The sequence below is a fragment of the Siniperca chuatsi genome, linkage group LG8 (assembly GCF_020085105.1).
Source record: "Siniperca chuatsi isolate FFG_IHB_CAS linkage group LG8, ASM2008510v1, whole genome shotgun sequence".
Taxonomy (NCBI): domain Eukaryota; kingdom Metazoa; phylum Chordata; class Actinopteri; order Centrarchiformes; family Sinipercidae; genus Siniperca; species Siniperca chuatsi.
Window position 1 is genome coordinate 16,740,334 of NC_058049.1, and position 27,349 is coordinate 16,767,682.

The 27,349-nt window shown below is 40.3% G+C and overlaps 2 protein-coding genes across 11 annotated transcripts in view; one reads left to right on the plus strand and one right to left on the minus strand.

The window, feature by feature from the left end:
- Nucleotides 1-5,368, plus strand: part of LOC122880057 (amyloid-beta A4 precursor protein-binding family B member 2) — a 40,904-nt gene extending 35,536 nt beyond the window's left edge. For all 8 annotated transcript variants that reach the window (XM_044204793.1, XM_044204792.1, XM_044204791.1 and 5 more), the window contains 4 exons: nt 2,183-2,263; nt 2,377-2,492; nt 2,625-2,807; nt 3,491-5,368. In XM_044204793.1, the coding sequence (XP_044060728.1) occupies nt 2,183-2,263; nt 2,377-2,492; nt 2,625-2,807; nt 3,491-3,667 (557 nt within the window). In that variant the 3' untranslated portion in view covers nt 3,668-5,368. The remainder of the gene's footprint in view (nt 1-2,182; nt 2,264-2,376; nt 2,493-2,624; nt 2,808-3,490) is intronic.
- A 288-nt stretch (nt 5,369-5,656) lies between these two features.
- On the minus strand, nt 5,657-26,254 carry LOC122880058 (putative methyltransferase NSUN7). 3 transcript variants are annotated; one of them, XM_044204796.1, is made up of 13 exons: nt 25,884-26,254; nt 24,866-25,247; nt 19,963-20,021; nt 16,822-16,952; nt 16,580-16,732; nt 15,814-15,997; nt 14,776-15,010; nt 13,899-14,042; nt 13,068-13,169; nt 11,588-11,723; nt 10,845-10,968; nt 6,559-6,823; nt 5,657-6,123 (listed from the first exon to the last, which is right to left on the minus strand). In XM_044204796.1, exons 2-13 carry the CDS (start codon nt 25,215-25,217, stop codon nt 5,735-5,737), a joined length of 2,274 nt encoding a protein of 757 aa, XP_044060731.1. In that variant the 5' UTR covers nt 25,218-25,247; nt 25,884-26,254; the 3' UTR covers nt 5,657-5,734. The 3 variants fall into 3 exon arrangements, with proteins under 3 accessions (XP_044060731.1, XP_044060732.1, XP_044060733.1); XM_044204797.1 differs by having other exon boundaries at nt 24,866-25,072; nt 25,884-26,252; XM_044204798.1 differs by lacking the exons at nt 24,866-25,247; nt 25,884-26,254 and adding an exon at nt 22,848-22,968.
- Between the last annotated feature and the right edge of the window lie 1,095 nt (nt 26,255-27,349).

Genomic DNA, 27,349 nt, shown 5'->3' on the forward strand with positions numbered 1-27,349 from the left:
AAGGCATTCCTCCACATCTGAAACCAAGTACAGTATATGTTTTTTAAAAATGACCTTATCGCCTCAGGAGCGACTGTGATCATTTGTTAATAGAAAAGATAGCAGTGTTTGGTTCAATTACACTGAGATAATGCTGACTCCAGAACAACTCCTCGCTCCACAATCACTGAGCTTTATCCTCCCAGCACTAATTCTATTCACTGTTTCCCATTTCGCTAAATCCCACCGCTTGTTCCGCTCAGTCCCAAGTAATTATAGGAAGAAAGAGAAAGAGCACCAGCACAATTCATCCTCCACTGTAACTTCAGCTGGTGTGTGTATCTGCTGAGCGTGGGGGAAAGGGGCTCCGGCATCAGAATATAAAAGAACTATATCGGCTCTTCACTTACACAGGCAGTCGACCTCATTAAAACCCAATTAGTGTTTCTTTGAGGCAAGGCCTGGTGCTCCACAGCGCCCATCGCAACCCCAGGATCAAAGAACTTGTGAAACATCCCTCACATCTTTTAAAGCCATAACTTGCTTGAACTCATAGTCTCTTAACTGAAAAACCAGTTGGTTTCCAGTGAGAGGCATTGCCCTTGCAGTGGATAGACCAATCCATTAGCTCTATAGGTCCATTCACTGCAAAGCCAATTGAAGTAAATCAGTTCTTGTTTGCGCCAACACAGGGATAATGGCCCTGCTGTCCTCATCGGAGCTGGCCTGTCTGAGCTCTACTTTAAATATGGAATTAATGTATGAAAAACTCTCACTATTCATCATTCATGTAACTACTGTTTTCAGAGATTTAGCAGTACATACTGAATATGTGAGATATTAGGGACTTTTTTCATGGAGTACACTGATGAGGCAAGCCATTATCTCCCGATTGATTTCCCATATTCAATCCATACTGATAACATGGAGATGAGTTCATGATGAATTGTTAATCCTGAAATTCAGTAATGAAGATGTGGGTTGTGCAAAATGGGCTGAAACTCAAAATGAGGAAGATGTCATATGTGGGCTGGTTTATCTCTATTTAAAGTTTAACTTAACACCCCTTGAAAATCTTGCTTTTTCTGACCTCCAACTTTTCCCCTTGCTGAAGTGATGTGCAAGTGTACTCCAGGACACTGTGACATCACTGGTTACAGGCGCAACAAAGCACACTTCTAACCACACTCATGTGATGCTGGATGTGGCCAGAGGTGAAAAAGCCTTGAAACTTTCAACCAGAGGGCATCAAAACACTGCTTTAAAGTTACTTTTTAAAATCACTATGTAAAACATTTTTCTATGAATATAGCATCAAATGATTCTGATTTTTCAGTGCTTGCATCTTACTGTGTCTTTTTTGATAGTATAACAAAAGATATAGAGGAGCATTTTAGTGGTCACATGGTCAGCACCTTAAACTCCCAGGTGCACCCAAATCAAAGTTTTCATATAACAATTATACATGACGGATGTTGTTAGGTTTGTATATAAATGCCAATAATGAACATTTAATTTCTGGAAGTCTCAATAATAATCATTTATTTCATGTTGTAATTGGTCCTAATGTTTGAAATCTATGTTGACAGGTGATAAAGCAAAAAGTTTATAATTAATTTCACCATTTTGAGGGGGATTCTTCGTTTGTGCCCTTTTTAGTATTGTGTTGAATTTGTATTATTTTGTCTTTTAGCACATTCAAGGATGAACAATCTTTTAAACTGTGTAGTTAAACATTTAACCACTTTTAGTGTTTTTCATTTTACCTTCTCAAATAATCTCAAGCCTATGTAGCTAAATGCATGGTGTGTTAATAGTGAGGTCCTGAGGGTAAATGATGTTAACTTCTGTGCTGATTGAGATGCAGGTGATACAACATCTTTGATCATCCTCATTCACTATGTACAGCAATCTTTCCTGCCTACAGGCCATTGTGTTAACAGGCACAGCTGGGTTTTCATGCAGAAAACTCTGAAATCCTGCATACTTGTGTGTGAATATATTTTTCATGCCCTAATCATGTCAACAGCACCCTAAAATATTAAAATATTCACCAGTGTTTGTTTATTTCTCTAGTGTAGGCCAATTATCATGTGCAGACTTCTCTTTTGGAACTTTGCGTTAGATGTTGTGTGATAAATTTCCCCACGGGCGATCTGTGCGGTTGTTTTAAAGTGTGTGTATGTGTGTTTTCTCTCTGCAGAGTTTCCCATGCCAAAGACTGAGTTGGTGCAGAAGTTTCATGTGCTGTATCTGGGTATGACGTCTGTGTCTCGCCCCATAGGTAAACCTGAACTAATACTGAAACCCATACACACATCATAACACAACTTGCATCCTGTAATAGATTCCGTCATACACTGTTTCACTGTTCAGACTCTCCTGTTTTGTCCTCAGGTATGGATATCATAAATGGAGCCATAGACACCCTCATGTCCTCCACAGGCAAAGAGGACTGGATTCCTGTCATATTGAGTATTGCTGACACCACTCTGGCTGTCATCAAAGAAAAGGCAAGGGACTTTTTGTTGTTGTCCTGAGGAGTAACAGATAAATAAAAGATGTGAATGTGCTTGTCGATTAGAGAGGAAGATCTAATAGACCAGTTAGCAAAGATCTGATTCTCCTCTTGGCTGTCTGTGCAGGAAGAGGACGAGGAGGTGTTGGTGGAGTGTCGTGTCCGTTTCTTGTCCTTCATGGGCGTGGGACGGGATGTGCACACATTTGCCTTCATTATGGACACTGGGAGTCAGCATTTCCAATGTCATGTGTTCTGGTGCGACCCCAACGCAGGCAGTGTTTCTGAGGCTGTGCAGGCAGCATGTGTGGTAAGTTCATGTTTAATTATTTTGTTATGAAGTGATGTTAAATATATATGTTATAACTATTCCTAAATGAATCTTAATAAAAGGTTTTGTATTTAAAGGAATAGTTTGACATTTTGGACAATACACTTTTTAGCTTTCTTGCCAAGTTAGATGAGAAGATTGATACTGCTTTCATGTCTGTGCAGTAAATATGAAGCTACCGCCAGTTAGCCTAGCTTAGCATTAAGACTGAAAATGGGAAAACCGCTAGCCTGGCTCTGTCCAAAGATAACCAAATCTGCCTACAAACATCTCTAAAGCTCACTACTGTAATTAACACTTTATATCGTGTTTGTTTAATCCATACAAAAAACGAAGTGTAAAAATGACGTAGTTTTATGGGGGGTTATGTGCCGGTTTTTGTTAAACTGACTGAGCTAGGCTAGATGTTTCCTGTCTTCATGCTAAGCTAAGCTAACCGGCTGCTGGCGGAAGTTTCATATTTAGTGTATAGACATGAGAGTAGTATCAATCTTCTCATCTAGCTCTCGGCAAGAAAGCACTTTCCCAAAATGTAAAAAACTATTCCTTTAATAAATGACCCACAAACTGCAGGCAACATACATCTTGCCTAATGTTTTCTTCCTTTTTATCCAAAACACAAATAATAAAAACCCATCTAACCCTGCCCTCTTCTTCCTCAGCTGCGGTATCAGAAGTGTCTGGTGGCACGGCCGCCCTCCCAACGCGCTGGCTCCTCCTCCTCGCCCTCTCAGGACTCGGTGACCCGCCGGGTGACCACCAGCGTGAAACGTGGCGTCCAGTCTCTCATAGACACTCTGAAAACCAAGAAACAGCCGTCAGAACTCTCCCAGCAATGACCGTCACCAGTGACCACAGCACTCCCCCAGCCGACGCCTGGACGCCACTCACACACTATCGCCACGACAACACATAATCAGTACCAGCCATGGTAACCAATGATGTACATATATGTTAACAAACACCACCGCAGATGAAGGAAAGAGGAGCAATCATCCAGTATGCCTGATGATAAAAAAAAACAAGAAATTGTATCTTTCATGAGGAGGAATGAAAAAGCTGGTGTCATTGGTTGAACTTTGACCTTTGAAACCACCTGCTGGCTTCATTGGCCCTTACTGTATGTGGATTTGTGAGCTAGATGGATTACTTGATCAACCAATCTACAGACAGGATACAGGATAACCCAGAAGAAAAAAAATCTAATTTCTTTTAAGACTGATTACTCAATTTTCTTTCATGCTCTGTCCCCTTCTGTAAAAACAGTCATCAGCACAGTAAGCGCTCACCTGAGATGCCAAGCTGCGGGAGCCTTCCAGGACAGAAAAGATGTCGTCTTGCTTTCATGGGATTTTGACAGGTGAATAAAAAAAGCAACCAAGACCAGACAGACAAGACCTGTCAACGTGCTCCCTCCCACCAAATGGCATAGAAATGTTTTGATCCCTTCGATGTGTGACAGACTTGAAACAGACAAAAAACGTAACATCTTCTTTGAGGATGAATGCAGTGATTGTAATAATGAAGTGTATGTAAATGATTGTGTGTAGGAAGAGAGAATTTAGGGCACAAAACTTACTTGTAGATATGAGGGAGAGATGAGGTGTTGGTGACAGAAAATAAGACAGATGTGGGTTTGATTTTGCATGTTTTCTTGATGGGATATGTTTTATGTTGATGAGTTAATAAGGGTCTCGGTAAAACAGTGGTGAACAGACAAGAAATAGATGCTCTCAGCACAAGTCATCTCCACTTGACCATGACTGGATTTACACTGGCACAAAAAATCTGGCCTATTTCTACCCCATATCTGAAAAAAAGGTTACTCTCTACCCCATTTACAGAATCACAGTTAAGGATTGTCAGTCAGCGATTTTTACTTTCTATTGCTTGATGGATGAGTAGATCTGCAAAAGAAAGGTAACATATTTTAATGTATTATGAAGCTTTAAATTAGTTAAGATTGTAATTTTTGCATTCATTATAGAAAAACTGAATTTAAAATCTCAAGAATGTTACATTATATATGTTCAAACTTTACAATTTCCTCAGGAATCTTTATGCATACACCCAAGGTTTATGTGGTAGCAAGAAAGTCCAGATCCAGGCTTTGACTCCTGGCTATATGAACAGTAGTGCACAATAGTGTTTGCCCTGCTTGGACAGCATGAAAAAGATCAAATCTGTGCCAGACAGTAAGGTTTAACTATATTTTCTCTTTCTCAGTAAATCCAGCCAGTCTACTCCCACTCACAAACAAAATATACACACACACAAATACGCACACACAGCAGTAAAAACGTCTGCTGTCACTGCTATCAAAACCTTTAAACTGCTCCTATGGCTCAGGGCCACCACCTGCACTCGACGTGAACTCTGTGAATGCAGTCCAATCTAAATGAAAAAGACACACACACACACACACACACACACACAAAACAAAGAAGAGAGATGCTCTAAATCATTTCAGTTCTGTTCTTCACTCATCTCTACACCATGTAAATGTAATCTGTTGTGACAATAAATCCATTACCAAAAGAGCAAGGAGTAGCTTCTTGAATATGTCCTTTAATTTTTCAGGTCAGTGGAACCCCATGTAATAGCTATTCATCATGTAGTGACAGTGAAATGACATTGGCCAAACCCTATAAATATATGCAGTTTGATTAGATTCTGACTATGGCAAGGTTGTTCTTGTTATGGCACGCAAAGACACTGTGATAATGACATTGTAAAGTAATAATGGCTCTAGAAGCATTTAAGGTGACTTACATTTTCACATGCTCTATGTAACTTGGCAGTTCAATAACGCTGTATACATGTTGGTGTTAGATTTAGATACTACTGACTTTATTTAGGTAAGCATTTGGCACAAAGGTTAATACTTCTTTTTTGTGTTGGTGAGCTCAAAACAGAGGCCGGGATTTGACCATAGCATCCTTGGAGAGACTACCACTGGAGCGGGAGAGTTGTACAGTCTGAGCTGGAGTCCTCCACTTGTTGTAGTTGAAGCTGGGGCTGAATCTCGTTCGGCTGTGCTGAGGTGGGAAGAAGTTGGGGAAGTGAACGGGAGGCAGGACGAGCACCACAGGCTTCAGCACCTCCAGATGAGCTCTACGGGGACGGACAACCGGGGCCAGCGGGGTAGCAGGAGGAGGGGCGGGATGCAGAGTGGCGGTGGAAGTTGTAGTGTTGAATACAGGGGTGATGCTTTTCTTGGGTGTGCTGTTTTCTGGTTTGGAGGAGGAAGAGCTGGACACTGTGTTCTTTGAGGCCTGCAAGCGCAGGGCTTTTCCTGAAGGACAAAAACAATGAGATAGAGGTCGGTGGGAGAGGACCAGATTTTTGGACCAAAGTACAGAAAGCATTGAGAAAAGAGGATGGGGAATAATAATACAAGGCATTACATGCTGAACTACTTCTGTTCAAGCCAAACTTTATTCCTTGCTACTCCTCTTAGCCAAATCTTAAAGGAATAGTTGACATTTTGGAAAAAAATATGCTTATTCGTTTCTTGCTGAGAGTTAGATGAGAAGATTGATACTACTCTCATATTTGTGTAAATATGAAGCTACAGCCAGGAGATGGTTAGCATAGCTTAGCTGTAGCTTCAGGACATACATGAGAGCGTTATCAATCTGCTCATCTAACTAAGAAAGCGAATAAGCGTATTTACCAAAATCAGCTGTATGTACCCCTTAAGATATTGGACTGAAGTAATCATTCCCACCTTGTGATGACTGCCGCCTGTTTGTAAATTCCTGATGTCCACACAAAGTAGTACTGTTGCTGCCCTTGGTCTCTTGGTTTTTGGATTGAATACTGACACAGAGGTGGGTCTGAGAGGTGCGAGCATGGGTCGTTTTTGTCATCCTGTTGGTATGTCCATACTGCTCTTTTCTGGTTAGCTGGTTGGAGCCAATCCTGTCCAGTATGCCTTTGGCATTTGCCCTGACAAGCACTTCATGTGGTGCCTCTTTGACCACTGGCTCGGGCTGTTGAGAAGTGACAAAGCAATATCTTTTATTTTCCAAGACATGACCAAATAGGGTGAAAAATGTATTGGTGAATAAAACGTTTTTTATAATGAAGCATACAGCCAGCCCTCCAGGTACCATATGACCTCACTAACTGACAGGACACCCAAACAATATCAAAAGAATATTGTACATTATTATATTAAATGAGAAATCTGGCATCGCACAGAAATGTATGCTGATACAATGCTTCATCTGCCCTAAAAAGTACCTTAATAATATATCCACATTATTCAACCACTAAGCAAAATCATATAATCAACATTTAATGGATACACTAAAAAATACATTTATTTACCATAACAAAAAAAGTAGAATTAATGGTCTAGGTGCTGTACGCCATATGTAATACTGGTAAATGAAAAGAGAGGAGAGGTAAGGAAAGGAGAGGAGAGGAGAGGAGATGAGATGAGACGAGACAAGAGGAGACGCTAGGAGAGGAGAGGGCCACCATGTCCTTGCTGCTGGCTGCAGGGTCACCTGCTGTCTCAGCACCAGCCCACACAGCAGCCTACTGCTCTCCTCAACGCCTGAATTATTCACAAGCACAGTGTACACTACGGAGATATGCAGTCTGTGTGGGTTTATGTGTGTATTTTGTTTTTAAGTGCTTGCTTGTACTTTAATGCAAATGCGTATATGTGTTTGTACAAGCTGTCTGTAATTCTATGTACACAGGTATGTGTGCATATATACAGTAAAGTGTGCATGTGCATACGAGGAGTGTGCATTTTGAACATGTGCATGTATTACGTGTGCTGATACACTCTGTGCACACAGGTAAACTTGCTTCAGAAGCACCGCTGTAATGCAGTATTTGGTGGACGCCCTGAACTTCATTGATGCTAACTCATACAGACAGGGGGCGCTGAATTATTCAACAGACACTCTCCCTTGCCTCTCTTTCTCCCCCCTCACCCCTGTAAATCTCACTCTCCATCTCCATTAACCAACTATGCCATATTCTGTAAATCTCTCATTTCCTTTGACACCGCCAAACTTAGCTGCCACAGTGTACCCTGGAGCTGAACCCATTCTGTTTCAATACTTACATCCAATATAAATTGTAAATACTTGTATAGCCCCTTTCTAGCCTTCCGACCACTCAAAGTGCTTCATACTACATATCACATTCACACACTGATGGCAGGTGCCATCTGCTCATCAGTACAAAGAAACTACACTTACACACCGAAAGCACAGCCCTCGGGAGCAATTTGGGGTTCGGTATCTTGCCGAAGGACACTTCCACATGCGGGCTGGGGGAAGCCGGGATCAAACCGCTGACCTTCTGATTAGTGGCTGACCCGCTCTACCTCCAAGCCACAGCCGTCCAAAATAGAGCTTAGCAACTACATCCAAATTTCTGAAACTCACCCTAAGCAATGAAGAAAACAAAGTCAAAGTGAAAAGTGTAGGATTCTGAATCCCTTATTAATATTTGTCAAATAATTCATCCTTCAGACTTAAAAGTAAAGTCCACTTGTGATGTGTTCTGCTTCCCCTGGAAATTAGGCCAGAAACACATCACTTGACTGTCTTTATTATTCCCAGCTGTTTCTGTATGAGGGCTCATAAAGAACTTTACTAGGCACCGCTATGACAGTCGATGTAAGCCAGACAGCATTCAAACACTTATATAATTGCTATTTTTATGGTGCTTTTCAAAGTGCCACAATAACTTTTGATTAGCTGAGTTTATTAGAGGTAGGGAGAAAAAAATCCTGTTTGAAGCACCATTACAGCAGTTTGATTATCTTTTCATTCCTATCTGTGGAGGTATAAAACATGATGGATGGTCAGAGAGGAACAGACACTACAGTGCGGGAGAGCTCCGTCACACCCGGTGGGGGTAAGATGGCTTAATAACCCCACACACATCATAAGCGTAAGAGCATAATTCATAACGTGAGGGAGTGTGTCGTAAACGTGGCTATGTTGTGGATTATGAGGATGTGGGGAAGCCCGATCACACATTTGATGAGACTTGCTAATGCACCTTTACCAACCCTGTAGATCCACTGCAACACAATGCACCTATAGCCAGTTAGAGCTGGGCTAACCTCCTGTAACAGTCTTACTATCTCACTTAACAACCAACAACAAAAATAATAAAGAAGTAGAGCAGGAGAGAGGGTTAGAGAGAGAAAGTAAGATGATAGTAGAGTGGAGAGATGATGAAGCGAGAGTCAGAGTGCATCCCAATTATTAGTGTTCATAAAAGAGAAAATTTATCAGAAAGCTCCTTTCAGACACGGACATTGTTGAAGATGCCACAATAAAACCAAATCCCTTCAAAGACACTTTTACAGTGTATAATTTTCAAGCGTAATTCATAAACCATAGACATATTCACAGACAAAAAAGTGGACTAGATCTGGTTTCTCCCTATTCTCCTACTTGTTTTCTCTGTTGGGTAATGAAATCCAAGACCAACTCTCTGCTCTAACTGCATACTCTGAACCTCTCTCACGCCTCTCATCCTATTATCTCATCCTGACTTACCTGATTTCTATTTCTAAAGCTGATTCTTTTTCCCATTTCACCATTCATTCACACTCATCCCGCCACCTTCTCCTCCTACATCTCACACTTTCTTTCTGATTGCTGATTAGACTTGGACAAGACGCCTGCGTCTGTGACCCAACATTTTAATTTTTTCTACCAGTCTGACCTCTTTCCTCTTCTACTTTTTTGTCTCAAGGGTTTGACCAAGTACCTGTCACAGCCTGTGATGCTCATGTCAGTAGCCTGGTTCTCGGCTTACCTTCCTCTTTCTGCCCAAACAAAAAGACATTCAAAGGGATCTGTTTCTATACATCGAAGACAAACATGCTTCAGTTTCCCAGTGGATAAATTGTTTTTGACAGATAGCAGGCAGCACAGCATACCATGTATTAATGTGTATAAGAAATTATACTCAAGCATATCTTTTCTCTCTGCAGCACTCTGAACAGTGAACAAACTGTGACTCAAGCCAGCCAAATAACACTCATCATCTGGGAAAGCCGTTGGTCAGGTCCAGGCCTAATGTTGGCACTTTTCTGTCATTGAAGACCAGACTGCTTGCCAGGGCCAAGTGCTAAACGAGCTAAATTTGTCCCTGCTTGTCTCTTTGGCTGCACTGCCTGAAAGCAGCAGCAGCAGCAGTGGACTGGTGGTATGACAATAGATTCTGTTCAAGAAGTAAAATGATCATATAGACCATGACACCTTGCAGAAAAAGATCTTGACTTTGCACTTTATGAGAGAAATGTTGTAGGTTTTACCAATCCTTCCTTATTACAGTTTTTTTGGAGGCAGCACCTAGAGGCCAATAGAGAAACTGCACCTTAAAAATGTTGTATTGGCTTCGACATTAGCTGTGTTTCCATTTACTTGTCAAGCAAATTTGAAGCGGATTTTTAAAATTTTGCAAAAAAGGAAAAACAAAAAAAGAATTAGGTGCGTTTCCATCAACTGGTCTGGAGCAAATAAACTAGGCTACAGCATAGTTTCAACAGAGGTTGGCGGTGTAGGCTATGTTACTCATGGATGTAATAAACAGAGTAGAAGAAGTAGAGGTCGCAAACCGGAAACAGTTTTTTTTCAAACAAACAAGTTTTTTTTGGAATTTTGCTGTTTCCATCAACCTTTTCTGATGCAATACTTCAAAATGTGCATAAAAATGCGTTGATGGAAACACAGCTTTTGAGCCACGGTGGTTCCTTCTCAGTGTTTTGCATACATGTTACATACATGTACACTTCAGCTTGACTGCATTCCTACATCACTCTTCCTTTCTTGTGGTCACTACTATACTTAATAAAATATTAAAACGCTAAATTGACCCTTGACTTCCTGTGGTAGAAAGATAAGTCTAGTGTCGAGATAAATAAAATAGTGAATATCTGTGATGCAGATATCATCCTTTCTTTGTCAAATAATCGAGATTAACCACTGTTTTGCTCTGTGAGGTTTCTGTTTAAGTGATGCTTACCTCTCTGTTGAGAACAGCCAGAAAGCAGCCATTGCTCTGTTCAGAGGGTTCCAACATGAAGAACGGGTCTGTTTCCTCCAGGCCCTCGGCATGGTCAGGAACGCTGAACAGGCAGGGACTAAGCCTAGATGAAACACATATATACACAAACAGTAAAATACAGTATACAAAAATACACATAGAGCTGCTAAAAATACAACTTAACGCAAGCCACATTAACTAAGTATGTAAATGCACATTTGTCCACTAGTTATCTAGGTAAAGCCAGTGTGATCCATGCCAGTATTACTTATGTTTTATTTATACTAGCCTGAGGCATTGCCAGCACAACAAGCCGGCTTACTGCAGAGAGGAGTTAGTCTTGCTATATTCAAGTCTACAGGAATGGTAAACTTCAACAGGTCTTAAATTCTCACAAAAACACACACACACAAACAAACAAAAAAAAACACTATTAAAAAAATATAATGTCTATGAGAAGGCAACCTGTCGGGAAATCTTTTTTTTTGCCCTTTTCACAGCATTTAGAGACATAAAATGGCATCTTTGATTATATTTTCACTGAATCTCCTTCAGTTCCTGCCTGAGGTGTGCTGAGCCTTTGACAGAAGCCTGTCTGAAGGGAGACAGACAAACAACCCAGCAGGCTGACAGACAGTGAGGCAAACAAACGAAGAAAGAATATGACAGAGAAAGATGCAGAAAGTGCACCAGCGTACTGAGGTACAGAGACTGAGGCTGACCTGAAGTTGGCTTGTTTTGGTTCTCCCTCCTGCTCTGCTCTGGCCTTGGCTTGCTCCAGGGCTCTGCTCACCAGCGCCTCGTTCTCCTCTGGGTATGACGAGCAGGTAGAGTATACCACTGCCAAAACCTTAGGGACTAGACAAAAAATGTGTGCATTGTATCAATATACTGTATGTAGGTTATATCATGTAGATGTGTGCGTGTTGAAACTATATTGAACTTTTAAATGTAAATACATCTGAAAAAACTGTGACACATAATACCAAGACATTAAAATATAGCTGCTTCATTGACATGAGAACACAGCACCAAAACAACAAACTCATTTCATGTTCAATTAAAGCAGGAGGACAGACAAGCACACACGCATTCAGTCAAAAAGTTTCTTCCTCTCATTTTATGACAATTCAATTTGATTATTCAAACTGAGCCACCCTCCTCATCAAGCGCTCTTTTTGAAGCAATGGGTTCTTGAATATTAATTTCTTCCTACTGTTTACGTATGTACATGGCTCATCTTATTCAACTGCTGTTGGCTTGTAGATTTGTGAAGCTATCGGCCGTTTGATTTCCTTCATTTGAGCTTTGATTTCTTTCTTGCTCACTAATTATAGCCAGACAGAAACAATTAACATCGAGCTGATAACAAATAAAACCTGCTCAGATGTGGCAAATCGGCTCCAAACAAATGTGAAATGTTTCTTCTAAGAAAGTAGAACTGAGTCAAGAAGACGAGAGGACTAACGCATGAGATAGAAACTATAGCTATAACTATAGCTAACTATGTGTTTGGTAAGTCTGTGTGTATTTGTCTATGTACGTGTCTATGCAGAGACACTGAAATGAGACCATCGACTCAACCACGCTAAGGCACTCAATACATACCCACCATTAATTAACAGTCCTATTAGAAAGTATCTACACTGGCAAAAACATAGACCAGGGCCGATCGAGCTGGTTTTCATTGCCCCTAACAGAAAGACTCCACCTGCACGACAAACATAACCCAGACCAACACAGAAAGAATAGTACTGAACAATACAAGAAGGACTGAGGCTAATGAGTGTGTTTATACAATAGTACAGAATACAATAGTATTGAGTACAACTGAGCAGAAAAACACTGACTGCAGAACAGAACTGTAACATCTGTATACAATAGAATATGATGTGACTTAACAAAGTAGGTCATTCTGTCATATTCAGTTTTACAGAATCACTTGTTTAAAATATGCGAGGAATCCTGCAGCAGACTGACCAGCACACATCAACATTAGCATTCCTAATTAAGACTCAGACCATCTTCCAGGGTAATACAGGCTTCAGTCTGATGGCATACAAGATTAGATAATTAGGAAGTATAAGCTTCATTGTGTCAGAGAGGTGAGAGAGGCTACACGCTTGAGACTGAGCTCATATGGTGCGTATGTGTGTGTGTGTGCACACATGTCAACATGAGAGCAGGTGGTTCAACACTCACATTTCAAGGCGTGATCAATATCCTTCCTCTGCTGGGCTACCAGAGCTTCGAGTTTGCTCGGGGCTACAGAGCCCTGGGATAAGTCCTGCAGCAGGTCTGTGTCTGAGAAAACGAAGAAGCATTTCAAAAGAGCAGAATCTGTGTTTTATGAACTGATCTCTTTTTTAGAAGTGTGCTGTGTGTAAGTGTGGATTATATATATAAGCAATAAGTAGATGGAAGAACTTGATTTGAAGGTTTGTTAAAGGGTTAGGGTGTGCAGCCTATGAGAGGATTATGGGTGGATCATCAGTAATTATCTTTAAAACTAGATCAAACATAGTAGTAAAATGTATGAAATAGAAATAGTTATTCAAAGTAATGCTCTACATCTTCTGTTTAAACATAAGTAATCAAGTAATGGGGACCTCTGAGACTCAAGTGTTCGATGTGAAATTGTTCTATTTTATATTTATGGATTAAATCATTGCTTAGTATATTTTTTTGCTTTAAACCTAAAATGACACTGTTGCTACAAAACATTTACTTCCATATTGTTCTAACAGACTTTTTATGAATGTATAGAAGTAGTAGGGAGAATAATGCAGGGTCAGGAATTTGCATACTTTGCATTCACAGAATATGAGTTTGTGTGCTCATTGTCATGTAGTATGAACTCAAGATGTTGTGAGTACACTGAACACACAGCATCCTGATTTTTTTAGACTAACCAACAGTATGAAACTATGTTCTATTTCAGTATGGACACAACAGGGTGTAATGTAGACTAGGTTACAACATGTATTTCTGAAATCCACACTTAATGGCTATGCTGCATGGATCGCTATGTACCTCCATTCTCTTGCAGTATGAATTCGACCGGGTTGCTGACTGCAGATACAGAACACTTGGGGATCAACAGGATAACGCGCACCTTCTGAAGTCGCTTGTCACCACAGCCCAAAGACTGGAAGTCCTCTGGTATCAGCTTCACATCTGAGCAGAATGCACATAGAGTTAAATGATAACACGGATAATCACAAACACACATTTGCTCAATGCTTAAAGTCTGTTCACAATGTCCCGCTATATTTCTTGTAGAAAAATAGCCTGCCTGAGGGCATCTTTTGCAATTATAAAAATGTCAGCTTTGTCACATGCACTTAGCTGTTTCCCTAATGACTAGCCTAGCTGGCAGCCCCTATCAGCATATCATATTTACATACAGCTCAGAATCTCAGCAGATATTGTCTGGTTTAAAGTACACTGCCTGCATATAAGAGTCTCTAAGAATTTGCTGACAACAACAACTTCCAATTTTTGTTCTAGTTGTTGCAAAACTCTATACATTTCAAAATACCCCAAATATTTGTTGTAATTGGTCAGCTCACATAAAAGCCACATTTGATCAAATTTAGTCATTTCACTTTTACCATAATAGTTATTTTTCCAAAGTGGTCATTTGCTAAAAAAAATAATAATAATAATAAAAAAGAGCCAGTCAGTTTGAAAAAATTGTGGACCAGTGTGACAAGGCCAAAAGGCAATTTTCAGTTTCCTATTATCTCTTCTATTCAAGACAGATAAAGACAAAGATAGCCTATGGAGTCAAGAAAACAAATACAGTAAATAGACAGCTGTTTTCTCTGCTTTCTATCTAGCTCTTCTTTTGTCTCTCATACAAAGACACAAACAGATGCACTCATGGACACATCCATTTTATGCCTACTCTTGCAGCCCATGGCAGTTACGGCCTGCTGTAGCTCCGACCTCTGAGCGTTCGTACGATCACTGACACAAGCGTAGACTGTTGGCTTGTCATTGCTGTTGGCTTTATGTTTCTCGGCAATTAAGGAGGCAGTGTGGGAGACAGTGGGGCCAGAGAAGCAGCCCACCATAAGAACATCTCCTTCCTCTGGTAGCAGGGAGCACACTGCATTTGGGCCCAGGCTGCAAGATTTATCCTACAGACACATCGAGTAAAAGCATTAGTTTGATAAAGAAACCAACAGACTTAAGACTTCTAGATTCAGGTTTCTGCACAGCAGCAACACTCTCACAAATCTCACAAATACTGAGGGGAGGCAAGAAGAGGAGACAGAGCAAAAGAGGAATACAGAGAAAGAATGAGAGTAACAGTGCAGTCAGATTACAACAGAGATGTCCTTAAATCAATGGGGTCCCCTCTGGAAATAGTGCTGAATGTATCCCTGTGAAACCACTGGGCTGGCTTGAGTTTCTGTAGTTAGTAACCAGATCACAGGGTTTGTCAGGAAAGACAAACCAGGGAGGAGAAGAACAAGGACATTTGAAAAGACAGAAAAATAGTGGAGAGAAAGTGTGATGGAGGCTCATAAAATGGAGAGAGGGAGAAGTGATTAATTAGGCAGTGGTGTTGAATATTTGATTGAATTTGGCTGCAAAATCTGATTTAATTGTGTTGTGGTGATGTGTGCTGCTTACAGTTTGTATGGCAGCTTGACTTTAATGGAGTAGAAATTAAATGATTAAACCGCTCGCCCCCTCCCAGACTGGAGAATTCTTTATGGCTCAAAGTGAAGTACGGTCAGATGAGAGGAATTGATGTGAAATATTTGTATCTGGGCAAACTAATCTTAGTTGGCATAAGGGATCTCAGTCTTATAATCAATTTGAGCAAGTCCATTACCAAAGTGATATCATAAATATCAGAGAAGATTGATGGGTCTGAACAGATTTCCACAGCTATATTAAAGTCTACAGGGAGAAACCTCTTCTCTCTGTGCACCTGGATGATGAGTTTGTGGTCGCTAAGCAGCCTGGTGGAGTACAGCTGAGCCTTCAGCTGAGCAGGGAATACCAGTATATCCCCACAGTGGAGATCCTGGCAGAAGGTAGGGCCCTCCAGCTGCCCAATCGATTTCACCTGCGAGAAGCCTGCATTCTTCAGCACACTTTGGACCTCATCAAGGCTAGAAGCCAAGGAGAAGAGGAGAGAGGAGAGCAGATTAGTGGAGGCCAGAGGGTTGAGGGAATGAGTGGACTGTCATCGTAGATAATAATAGTGTGTAAAATTGCTATATGGCCTTTTAAAAGACTTTAACAGTAAAATGTGCTGTAAAAGCCATCAAGATACACACATGCGCACACAGACACATACACACACCACTAGTCCCAACAGGTGACCTTTACAGTCCCAGAGCTTGCTGAGGGTTGTTGCTGATTGAATCTGTCCACAGCAGTAGGATTTACACCTAACTGAATCAGCCTGTCAGGGTGAGTGCAAGAACACACATTAGCACACACACACACACACACACATAGTCTAGTGGTTTAATTGGATGTCAGCTGGGAGCCTGGCCCATAAAACATTGTGCAGCACCCCAAGTTAAAGGTCTATGTGTAGATGTAGGTGTGTGTGTAGATGCTTGCACACGCTCCATATATGCTGACAGTGCATTCCTGTGTGTGCACAGGTGTGCATGTACAGGTGTACATTATCTGCTTCTGAGTGGGTGAGATGAGTGGTGTATGTTTGCGTGTGTTCAGCTGACCTGCTCTTCAGTGTGTTGACCCATGCGTAAAGTGGAAGGCTGCTTGATCTCTCCTGCTTCGTCTTCACACTCTCCGGCAGGATATACTCAATGGACAAGAGATCATGTTTGATCCTGCAGCGGGCCAGAGAGGCTGCCAGCTTGGTTTTAAACCTACGTACAACACATACAAAAGAAAAATATACTTAAAGTTTGGGATCTTCTTTTTTGTCGTTTTCTCCTTGTTATTTTACTTTCCTTACCTGAGGAGGTAGTTCTCCACATCTCTAACTTCCTGTATGACCTCCTCCTCCCCCTGGTGTTCCCGTGGGAGGAACTTTCTGTCCTGGAAGTCATAGAGTGTGACGGCAACAAGGCTCATCTGATCATCTGGCTAGAGCATAAGAACAAAAAGTACAGTTAATTGGTGGCTTCTGTTTAAAAAAGAGAACAAATAAAAATGAGGAACAAGGATAGATGTTACATGCTTAATAGACAAATTTCTAATTTTGACATGACTAGGACACAAGCTTTTATTTAGTGAATTACACCTCAAAGGTCAGCTGCATATGGTACATATCTAGAATGTGCATGTGCACAAAACCAAAACAACACACTAAACCTGAAATTTGGTAACAGTGTACTGGTGATTGCTCTGTTTTGATTATCTAATGAGGGGTACAGTGCAGTGATTCAATTTATCTGTATTGATTGAGAGACTAAATGATCCAGTTTGCAGTAGCTCACAGTAGCTCAAGGATGTCCTGCCATGCCCCCACTGCTGCCACTTAATAAAACATAGGAGAAAGCCTGAGTTATGTTACCTCTCCTCCTCTACAATTATCTATATCCCTTCAGCTCTCTACCCTCTCTCTCTTTCTTTTTCTTTCCATGTCGATGTCCCCCCCCCCTCTCTCTCTCTCTCTCTCTCTCTCTCTCTCTCTTTCTATTTCTCTTTCCACCTTTCTGTCCCTAAGGGTGGGAGGGCACCATTAGTGGCAGATGGTGTTCCACAGTAGCAACAGCTTGCAACATCATCACTACTGGGCTAATGGGCCGAGAAGCTAGAACGCTACAAGGGTTTATGCTGCAGCTAAGGAATTAGCCAGCACTTATTATTCATTCCAGAGGCTTTCACTTCATTTTTGGAAAGGTCGGTTTCAGAGACAGGTTGTGGCACCCCACTTTTCCTCTCTCATCCTTGTCTTCTCTCCCTAAAGTTCCACTTGCCCTTTACCAAGGTTAAACCCTTGGGTGTGGGAAAATTCCCAGTCATTAAGTTGCCTGGCAACAGCGGCCCATGATGGGAAACTGGTCTACAGTAAACATCCCAGTGTCACCTCAGATGCAGGTCTATGAAATAGGACATTGACTTGGTCTCACTTTATTTTAACTAATTTTCACTTTTATCTCATGACCATAAGCTGGGTCTGGAAATAATGTTAGTGTTGATGCCAAGCTGCTAAAGATGCTAAACTTGGCTAGGGGATAAATTCAATTAGGTATCATGAGACTTGTGAGTTGAGTTTTATAGATAAGGCAATTGCAATACATAACATAAATATGTAGCACTGACTAATTCTCAGTGCTGATTTTTAACATTAGACAGAAAAGTAGAGTCTAGATATAATTAAAGTTTCATATGGCTCATTTTACATGGAGCTTGGACCTATTTTTTGTTAAATGTGCCAATGTACCTAATATGCTTGACTCAAATCTACATTGTCACTCAGGCTATTTCCATCCGCCACAGGATTTAGGCTTCATTTTCCCTCTCCATTGTGATCAAATGTGCCTCAGGCTCTTTCAGCACGCAAGACTATCTATATCTTAATTTTTCATTCTCATTTTTTCCCCTCATGTACCCCCCTTTTTCCAGGCTGATTATTCCCTCTCACCCACCTCTTTCTCCTCTCTCTATCAAGGTTGAACTTTATAGATGCCAGCAGTGTAAAAGGAGGTGAAATCTAAAGACTGTCTCATTGTGTCTGGGCTTTATTGTCTCGCTAGAGGGATGCAGAGTAACGACCTGCCACCAACACATAGGGAGACCCATTCATTTCACCCAGGGCCATATTTCACAAGGCTACAGTGTGAGTGTATGTGTGTGTGCGTGTTTGTGCGTGTGTGTGTGTGGGCGGGGGGGTTGCTTTTCAAACACACATTCATGTGTATAAATGTGTCTGTATATATTTGCGCCCTCACTGAAGTAGACATTGCTTGTCTACAATCTGTACGCTCCATGACAGCTCTGTTTTCGGTTTACACATTCACCACCTCTTGCTTTCATTACTCTTCTTCTCTTCCAGCTACGTGCACAAAGACTAGCTCTGTGCATGTTTTATCACCATCCAGACTGTTAGAGAAGCTGCTAGAGCAGCCCTGCTATTTCCACAGCTTCTTTTATGTGGAGTGTTAAAAGTAGGGCAAAAGTACATGCCAATCTCCTCCCGGATACCTCTTCATTTTAGTAGCAGAGCGTTCTTTTACTGTCTAACAGCTGCAGGTTCACGGCTGTGCTGGGAATCTTTCTTTTAACCTTAGTATTACTAAGGCAAAGGCAAACACAGTATCGTCCTTTAAATCTCTTCTTAAGACTCACTTTTATCGTATGGCTTTTTCTTAATCTGATGGTATTTGTTTTAATTATTTTATCATGTTTATATCTTAAGTTCTGGATCTTATTTGTTTTTTATTGTAAAGCACTTTATAACTTTGTTTTGAAAGGTGTTATATAAATAAAGTTATTATTATTATTATTTGTATTATTAATAGCATTCAGCACATTGGTTCTAGGACATATGTAGGATAGGCACTGTGCAGAATACACTAAACCACATCTAAACTCACTGCCCCTGGGTTTTTACGGCATTCTGATTTCATCACTAATTAATGGGGTGTTTTGTTTGAGAAAAGCAATAAAGAAAAAGACACGACCAGGCACATTCTGCCACATAGTACCTTTTACATGTGTTACTCCAAAGGGAGCAATTGTCATTGATTAGAACTGGGAATATAAAAGACACGAGGTGCTTTGTGAGTTGATGAAAGGAGTGTATCAGTGTAATACATCAATATTGATGTTACTGATTAGAGGTCTAGAGAACAGAACAAAGAGTATGTGGAGTATGAACAGCAGGACATGAATATTGGACAGCACTGAGTAAAGCACTGTCACAGGATTGTGAGTGAAAGAGTTAAGGAAAACAGCACGAGGTAAACAAAGCTATACACAAAGGACTAGCATGGTAAACTCCAAAACTTAAGTCTCGCTATTCTCAGAATCAAAAGGATTTTCAGCAGCAAATTGAAAGTTAAAGATGTGCCTGTCACATAATGCCAACATACACCAAGGGATTAAACATGTTTATCAAAAAAATACTGCTCCTATGGAACTCACTTACCATTGGCTGAGTGAGGTAAAAGCAGCTGTCAATCATGATGTCCTCCAGCAGTTCTTGATCTGTGCAGAAATACAGTAAAACAAGGTTAGGTAGAAGGATGGAAATGTAGTAATGGGGATTTCCATTATTAATTACATGTCTGAGTAATAATGATGCATATTAGTGCCATCTTTTATATCAGTGTCTAATTATCCCTAGAAACCAATCTCGACTCTTTCATTTGGAGCAGGAGATAGAGGCACAACAAATTACTCCTATCCATTAACTGGTAAAATATATGCTACGAAGGACAAATCCATATCTAATGATGAAAACATCTCTAGAAAAAAGAGAGAAAAGAGATTAAGACAACGAGCAAGAGAGGCTCCTAGAGGCACCCCAAATGATCGTGATTTAATTTGAAAAAATAATTCAATTAGATGGGGGGGGCTTAATTTCCAGTGATTAAATGCTTATTTAATGCTTAATTAGAGTTAATCTGATTCTTCATTTACCTCATTTCTTTCATTTATTGCGTCTGTGGTGAGTGGCTGTGTGTAATCAAAGGACTAATGACATTAATGACATCTGAAGTAATAAACAGGCTACATCTAAACATCAGTGAAACCAAATATATTATGCACACATGTATTTCGTACCAGACTAGACTGTGTTTGTATAGCTCTTGTTATCTTCTTTATTTTATTCAACACCTGTTACTTATAAATTATGTAGTGGTGATTTAGTGGACAAACATGAGTTGTCTTAGTTTACACTTTTATATTATACAGATACAGGATTTATTATACAACTTACATTGGATCTATTGTCTGTTACGTTTTAGGGAGTTTTCCTTCCTATTTGCCTGAAAAAGGTAACTATGAACTGTGAAGTGGTGAGAGCTGCCTATCAGATATCTTTATGTGGTTCATCCCCATGCCATGGCTGTCATATCATGAAGGCAGCAACTGTCTCGCTAGTCGACAGGATACTTTCTCTCTGAAATATACATAAAAACACAGAGAGACTTATCCCTTCCATCCCCATTTGTGAACAGTGGGCTCTCCTTTTCAATATGAGGGAGATGGAGAGACGGCAACACTATCCAGTTTATCATGTTAGGATTAAAGTACAGCTGCTTCCAAAGCCTCTCTTCAGGTACAGTGTTTGCTCATTACACACTGGAAATGGGAAAAAGGATAATTTCTCTAACGTGGATGTGTTTCTAGTGAGGTTGAAAAAGCCTCTTTATGTTACTGCAGAGGAGTAAATAAAAGGTGGAAATTAGGTGCAGGTGTTTGTGTAAGTGTGAAAACACGGTTTTAACATTAATATGCGTGTGCCGTATGTGTCTACCACGTGTGTGGTTGATTTCTTGGTCAGCTCTTCTTCTTGACACACACGCCTCTTAAGCTGAAAATAGGAGGTAAGCCCAGATCAGAGCCCATTCACTGAGGCACCATGGAAACCACAGACACTGCTGTTAACTTATCACAACATCACAAATCATGCCAAACTGTACTCTGGGTCTCAGCCAAATGCACACTGGGTGGATAGCGTGTAGGGCAGGACAAACACACACATCTGCATGCAGTATACACACGCAAACAGCCAGGTACACAAATAAATGTTTGCATGTAAAAGAGCTTATCTTTAATTGAGGAAACAAATGCATATCATCAGCAGAGGTCTTATTTATAGCAGATACGGGTCAGTGGGGTTTACAATAGTGGCCATTACCACAGAAGGCCTTAAAGATAAGCCCTGAAGAGATAATCACCATAATGGTTTGGTGTGTAGAGGTCATAGTCTTCCACATGCTATAAATCACACACAGAGAAAATTCAGCTATAAATCACTTACAGTAGACATCTTTACACAGCAGACACAGTGCCTGGGTTTTACTTGTGAGACATGACAGAATTTCTGAAATCAGAACTCCTGACTCTAGAGGCTGACATGCAAAAAAATGGCTTGAAATCAGTCTAACAAGAAATTTGTTCTACACCAGCAGGAGGCACTAGTTATCGCAGGACTCGTGTTGAGGTTGTGTGTTTTGTGGCTTCCATCCAGGTATTACACAATGAGCAGTGACTGATGGTGACTGTAGTCAAAGAAATCCTTAGTAAAAGAGCCAGACCTGAATGCAGGCTCCTCTTCTCTTCAGCCAGGTCTTTGTCTCACAATGTTCCACATCAGTACACACAATCGCACATTAATCTAACAGAGGACCAGCCAAAAAGGTACGTGCCACAAGTTATACAATCACTTTTGGACTAAATGGCAAATCTATCTTACATATTATATATAACCACCTGCACAATCTAATATTTGCTGAGGCATACTGGTGGTAGCTGCTCTGATTGTGGTCAAGGACAAAAAAGTCTTTCCCTCTGTCATGCTCTAAATCCAGCCTAACACAAAGTGGTCCAAAGAACCTTTCTAGTTGCACACAGAGAATACAGCAGCCACAGTCATCTGACAAGGGCAAATGGCAGCCCAGTTGGATAGTATGGACAATAAGGCAGATATACTCAGAGGAGTAGCCAGTTGAAAGAGAGAGGGACGCAGGAAAAGAGGAGGAGAAGAGGAGGGGGGCTCTCATGGCCAGCAACAAGGTCAACTACATTTTTACTAGAAAAATTGACACAAAAATTACTTTAAATAGCTTAACATCTGCACATACCTCAAGCACTAAGACCACAAGGTATGAGGCTACAAGAAATGAAACCTTGACAACATAAACTGCCTCTAAGTCAGTGATCAAGCAGACAGTCACTCAGATATGAAAAACAGCTTTTTAAAGAGACAAGAAAGGTCAAAGAAATAGAAAAGCCCTGAAGATATCAAAAACAGACAGAATGAAGTGAAGGAGACACACAGAAGGGAAAGCAGAAAGGACTTGCCTGCTAATATTTGTCATTTGGGCAACTTCAGCTTCGTCTTTGTCTATGAAATGTCAAATCTACACCAGGGTAAACATCATCACTAACTCTTGCTCCATATTTTAGTATTGACAGCAACAGACAAGTCTGTGTCCTCAGCCACCGATATGGAGCTTACTGAGCGACTTTTTTGTTTTAAGCAGATAAGAGTTATAATCACAAGATCAATACCAAAGCTCATTGGCATTTTTCTCTGCATGTTTTTCGCTGCTGAAGCATTTCTTCTTTAGGTTAACAATTGACCTCAGCTCAATTTTGGATCAGTCATTCCTAAGGCAGTGCATGTGTGTGTGTATATGTGTGTGTGTGTGTGACTGCCAGCAGGGGTGTGTGTCACTAGCAAATCAATTTCTGCACCAAAAGTCAGACTGTTCGTAGGAGGAGGAAGAGGAGAGATTAACATTGGCTTCCAGGCTGTGTCATTTCATCTGCACCCAATTTCACCACACAGACAGCGCTAGGGAATCTAACATGTGACCAAAATACATATGTGATCAAGGTAAGTCAACAATCATGTCTCTATCACAGGAGTTTCATTAACAATCTGTACCAAGCCACTCTTCTTGAGTAACAACAAACAACAAACTTGATGTACTGTCAATTTATGTGTAAATACACCAACTGTAGCAATGGAAACTGATTTCACCTCAGATACAGGGAAACTCCTACTTCTTTTTTCTATTAAACCATGGTCCATATCAAAAAACCTATAATTAAAGATCAGGAATAATGTCACAAGTGCAGGTAACTACCTATAATCCTGTAAGCTACCCAATGATGGCTTTTGTAGCTCCTCCTTTCTTTAAGTTACCCCACTAGCTGAAATTCTACAAATGAACTAATTCTAGAAATGTCAGATGTGGGGGATGGGACCTGTAGAGAGGAACTGTACTAACATAGTACCAATAAGACTGAGAACATTTGTCTTTAAAATAAGAACAAAAAGGGGATTAAACTGAATAAGAAATGCAGTATTTTGTAATTGTTCTAAGCTCAAGCAGGCCATTTTCAGCCAAGTAGAGCTCAAGTTCATGCGCTTGAGCAAATTAACATGTTTTCATGTGCCTAGAGTAATAGCAAATTCCTCATGCTGGTTAGTGTATACAGGCATACTCTCATAGAGAGAGAAAAAGGGTGATGAATCAAGACAATGTCCTGGCAATAAGATCCCTAAGTTCTCTCTTATTATCCTTTGCAATCTAGTCGATTTCCCCTGGTAATGGAAGTACTATGACCTACAGCTGTAAAACTAATGTAGGTTACTGCAACAAGGTGCTGGGGCTTGTGATGATGGATATTTTTAGGTGATCTGCATTAATTGTGGGACATGTAGGCCTGAGGCTTATCCAAGTTCAGTGGATGGATAGTTAGAAGGAAGAATATCATTCATGGCAATGAGAGTGTTCCTGCTACCTGACCTCTCCATCAACTAAGAAGGCATTAAATCGATTCCAGCCATCTTCCTGCACTGACAGTCGCCTCACCTCCCCTCCCTTATCACCATGGTGATTATACCCCTGTGACTTCGGTCACCCAGACCCCACCCTAGTCCCAGATAACAGATTATGGGCCAAATTGATTTGTAGCATCACACAAAATTCCCCCTGGTCATTCAAGCACTTTTTTCTCTTCTACTTGCCCTTCATCAATCTATCTATATCCAATTCTACCTGTCAATTAACTTCCCCAGGGTTATTCATTCTCATTTCAAAAGGCTGTTTGTTTGCCTGGAATCAAATAGGTTTACTTACAATTTAATATACCTGAAATGAATCTAAATAGGGGCTGCTGAACACCTTTGCTGATGTCCTCACTCCAAAGTCACCCAAAACACACAACGTAAGTGTATAAAGTGTGTGGATATGTACATACATGCAAGGTTGACAGAAAAAAGAAGGAAGGCAAGGGTGAAAAACAGTAATGACAAAAGGTTCAACAAATCCAACCAACTTCACTCTACCAGCCACTTACACACTCACATTTAAGTGTATTGAAGGCCAGCTCATAAGCTGTACGTTGCAACTCCTCATCTTTCACTTCAGGTAATGGGAGCCCTCTCTCTTTGCCATAATTCACCAACCGCTGGGCAGGAGGCTTCTCCAGGTGGTTATTCTGGAAGATGACTGATGCCAGCAGGTAGGCTCTGTCTGGAAAGCCCAGCTGACCTTGGCCGGTGGTCTGAAGCTCTGGAGAAATAGCATGGATGTCACTGTCGGCTGGGTTATCCAGAGGACTCAGGTCCTTGCTGCTTGCAACCTGGGAGCCAGCCTTTTTTGTCTTGCATGTGGAAGAGCGATTGGGACGCCCACCAATATTTTTATTTTTCACCATCTTCTCAGATGTGTGTTTTCTCTCTGACAGCTGAAAACACACCATAAAATCCTTACTTTGAGTACTTAAATAATGCATAAACCACTCATACATACAAAAGAATTAGTGGTTTTTGACAATACAAATCAAATTGACTTCACTTGACTTTAACCATGTACGTCAGATTTCTAGGCATACAGTAATTAGGTTAAAGTAGTTAAATTAGTCATTTGTGAATACATGTCGAGCCAAATGTCATCCAAATAATTACACTCAAAACATTTATAGCCATAATGTAAAATGTATAATTTTCAAATTTTGATTTGTGGTATATTTACTATGGGTTATATTATCTTTGCTTCGTTTAATTTAAGGTTAACGTTAGCTTACCAGGTTGCATGAAATCTGACTTTCGAAATCTAACTTTGTTAACAATCACTTTAGCAAACATTGTGACCTTGCTAAGTACTGAGGCATAGTTATACTAAATAAAACTGATTCTGTTTTGAAACTAGTGAAATAACGTTAGCTAAGGTTAACTAACGTTAGGTTAACTTGGGTAACTTTGACACGTTAGGTTACGCTAACTAGCTAACTTAACAAGCCACTGCATTGATTTAACCAAAGTAACGTTACTGCCGGTTAGCAGCGATAACCTAGAAAATATTTCGGTGTAATTCACGTTACCTAGTCAGAAGAGTGTCCTCTTTTCTCTAACAAAAATACTGTACTCGTGTCCGGGACTCTTCATATTTACCGGTATGTAACGTTAGTTAACGGTAACGTTACTGCTGTTGGTCGTTCTGTTAACCTTGACTCGACGCAAAGTTTTAACTGCCAATAAACTCCCCACTATAAATCTGGGACCGTTAGGAGGCGATGGGCGTTTCCACAGATGTTTACTGCAACCCCCGGCTCCTACCCTTGAGTCTCTTTATCGTTAATTTATAAAAATGCCTTTAAGTCTTTAGATATACAGGGTTGTGTCTCCGCTTAAAAAACAAACTTCCTAAATGTCTGTTAACATTGTGGAGCACTTTGGATTAGCGTGCTTCCATCGCCATGGCAACCGCATGTCAATTTCAAGGTCCTGTTCTTCACGGATCAAGAATTAATCTCCTTAACGCTGGATGTCCTCTGTTTATGTGGAACATTGTGGGCTTGTTTTACAGAGCACTGTGTCAAACGAAAGCTAACGACAACACTGGTGGGCAGTAATACATAAACCTAAATCAGTTGCAGATGGCGTGCAGCTGCAGTTTCAAAACTAGGGAACATGAAGGAAGTTTTGTCCAAACAGTAGGTAGCGAGGTGTTATGGGCCCTGTGTACAGGAGGTGACTCTACTTTCCTCTCCTCTTTTTCACCACAATTATTCCATCTGAGACGATCATCTAAACTACTGTATGTCTATGTAAAACTCAAACTTACAATGAACACAACTGAAAGCAGGATGCTTATAATCATACTTTGACCAACAGTTCGAAATCTGTTTACGAAAAATTGAAAAATTGAGTCCACAAAAAAATATTGTTATTATCTTATTCCATTTTGTTTTTAATAACACCCATGTCACATCATCTGGCAATTATTCATTTGTATAATGTGTAATTTGTTTGCAGTTTTGTATATTTGAACCAAAACCTACTTCAAATGTAGTGAAATAAAAGTATTATATACTATAGGTCCAGACACTTCAAATTCCTTTCCATAAGGTGAGTCAGTGGCCCTATTAAACTACCCACACATATAGTGCAATAAAGGTAATATGTTATTCTGTTTTGATTTTTCAAATTGCTTTCAAAGCCCAATAGAGAATCCCACCAATTTAAATATCTTCCTTGTAGTAAAATAGAGAATAATGTGCAATCTAAGTATAAAGTTAGTCACAATGGTGGACAAAAGCAGCAATACCACATTGTAACAATACAAGAAATAGTAATAAGTAATTAAGTAAAGTATGAAAGTACCACAAAATATACTTTAAGTATGAAAAGTAAAAATATTCATAATGAAAAATGGTCCCGCTAAGAGTATCATATTGTTATCATTATTATTATTGGGTTATTATGATGGCTGAATTAACATTTCAGCAGCATGTTAATGTTGTAGCTGGTTGAGGTGGAGCTAATTTGAACTGTTTTATATAGGCTA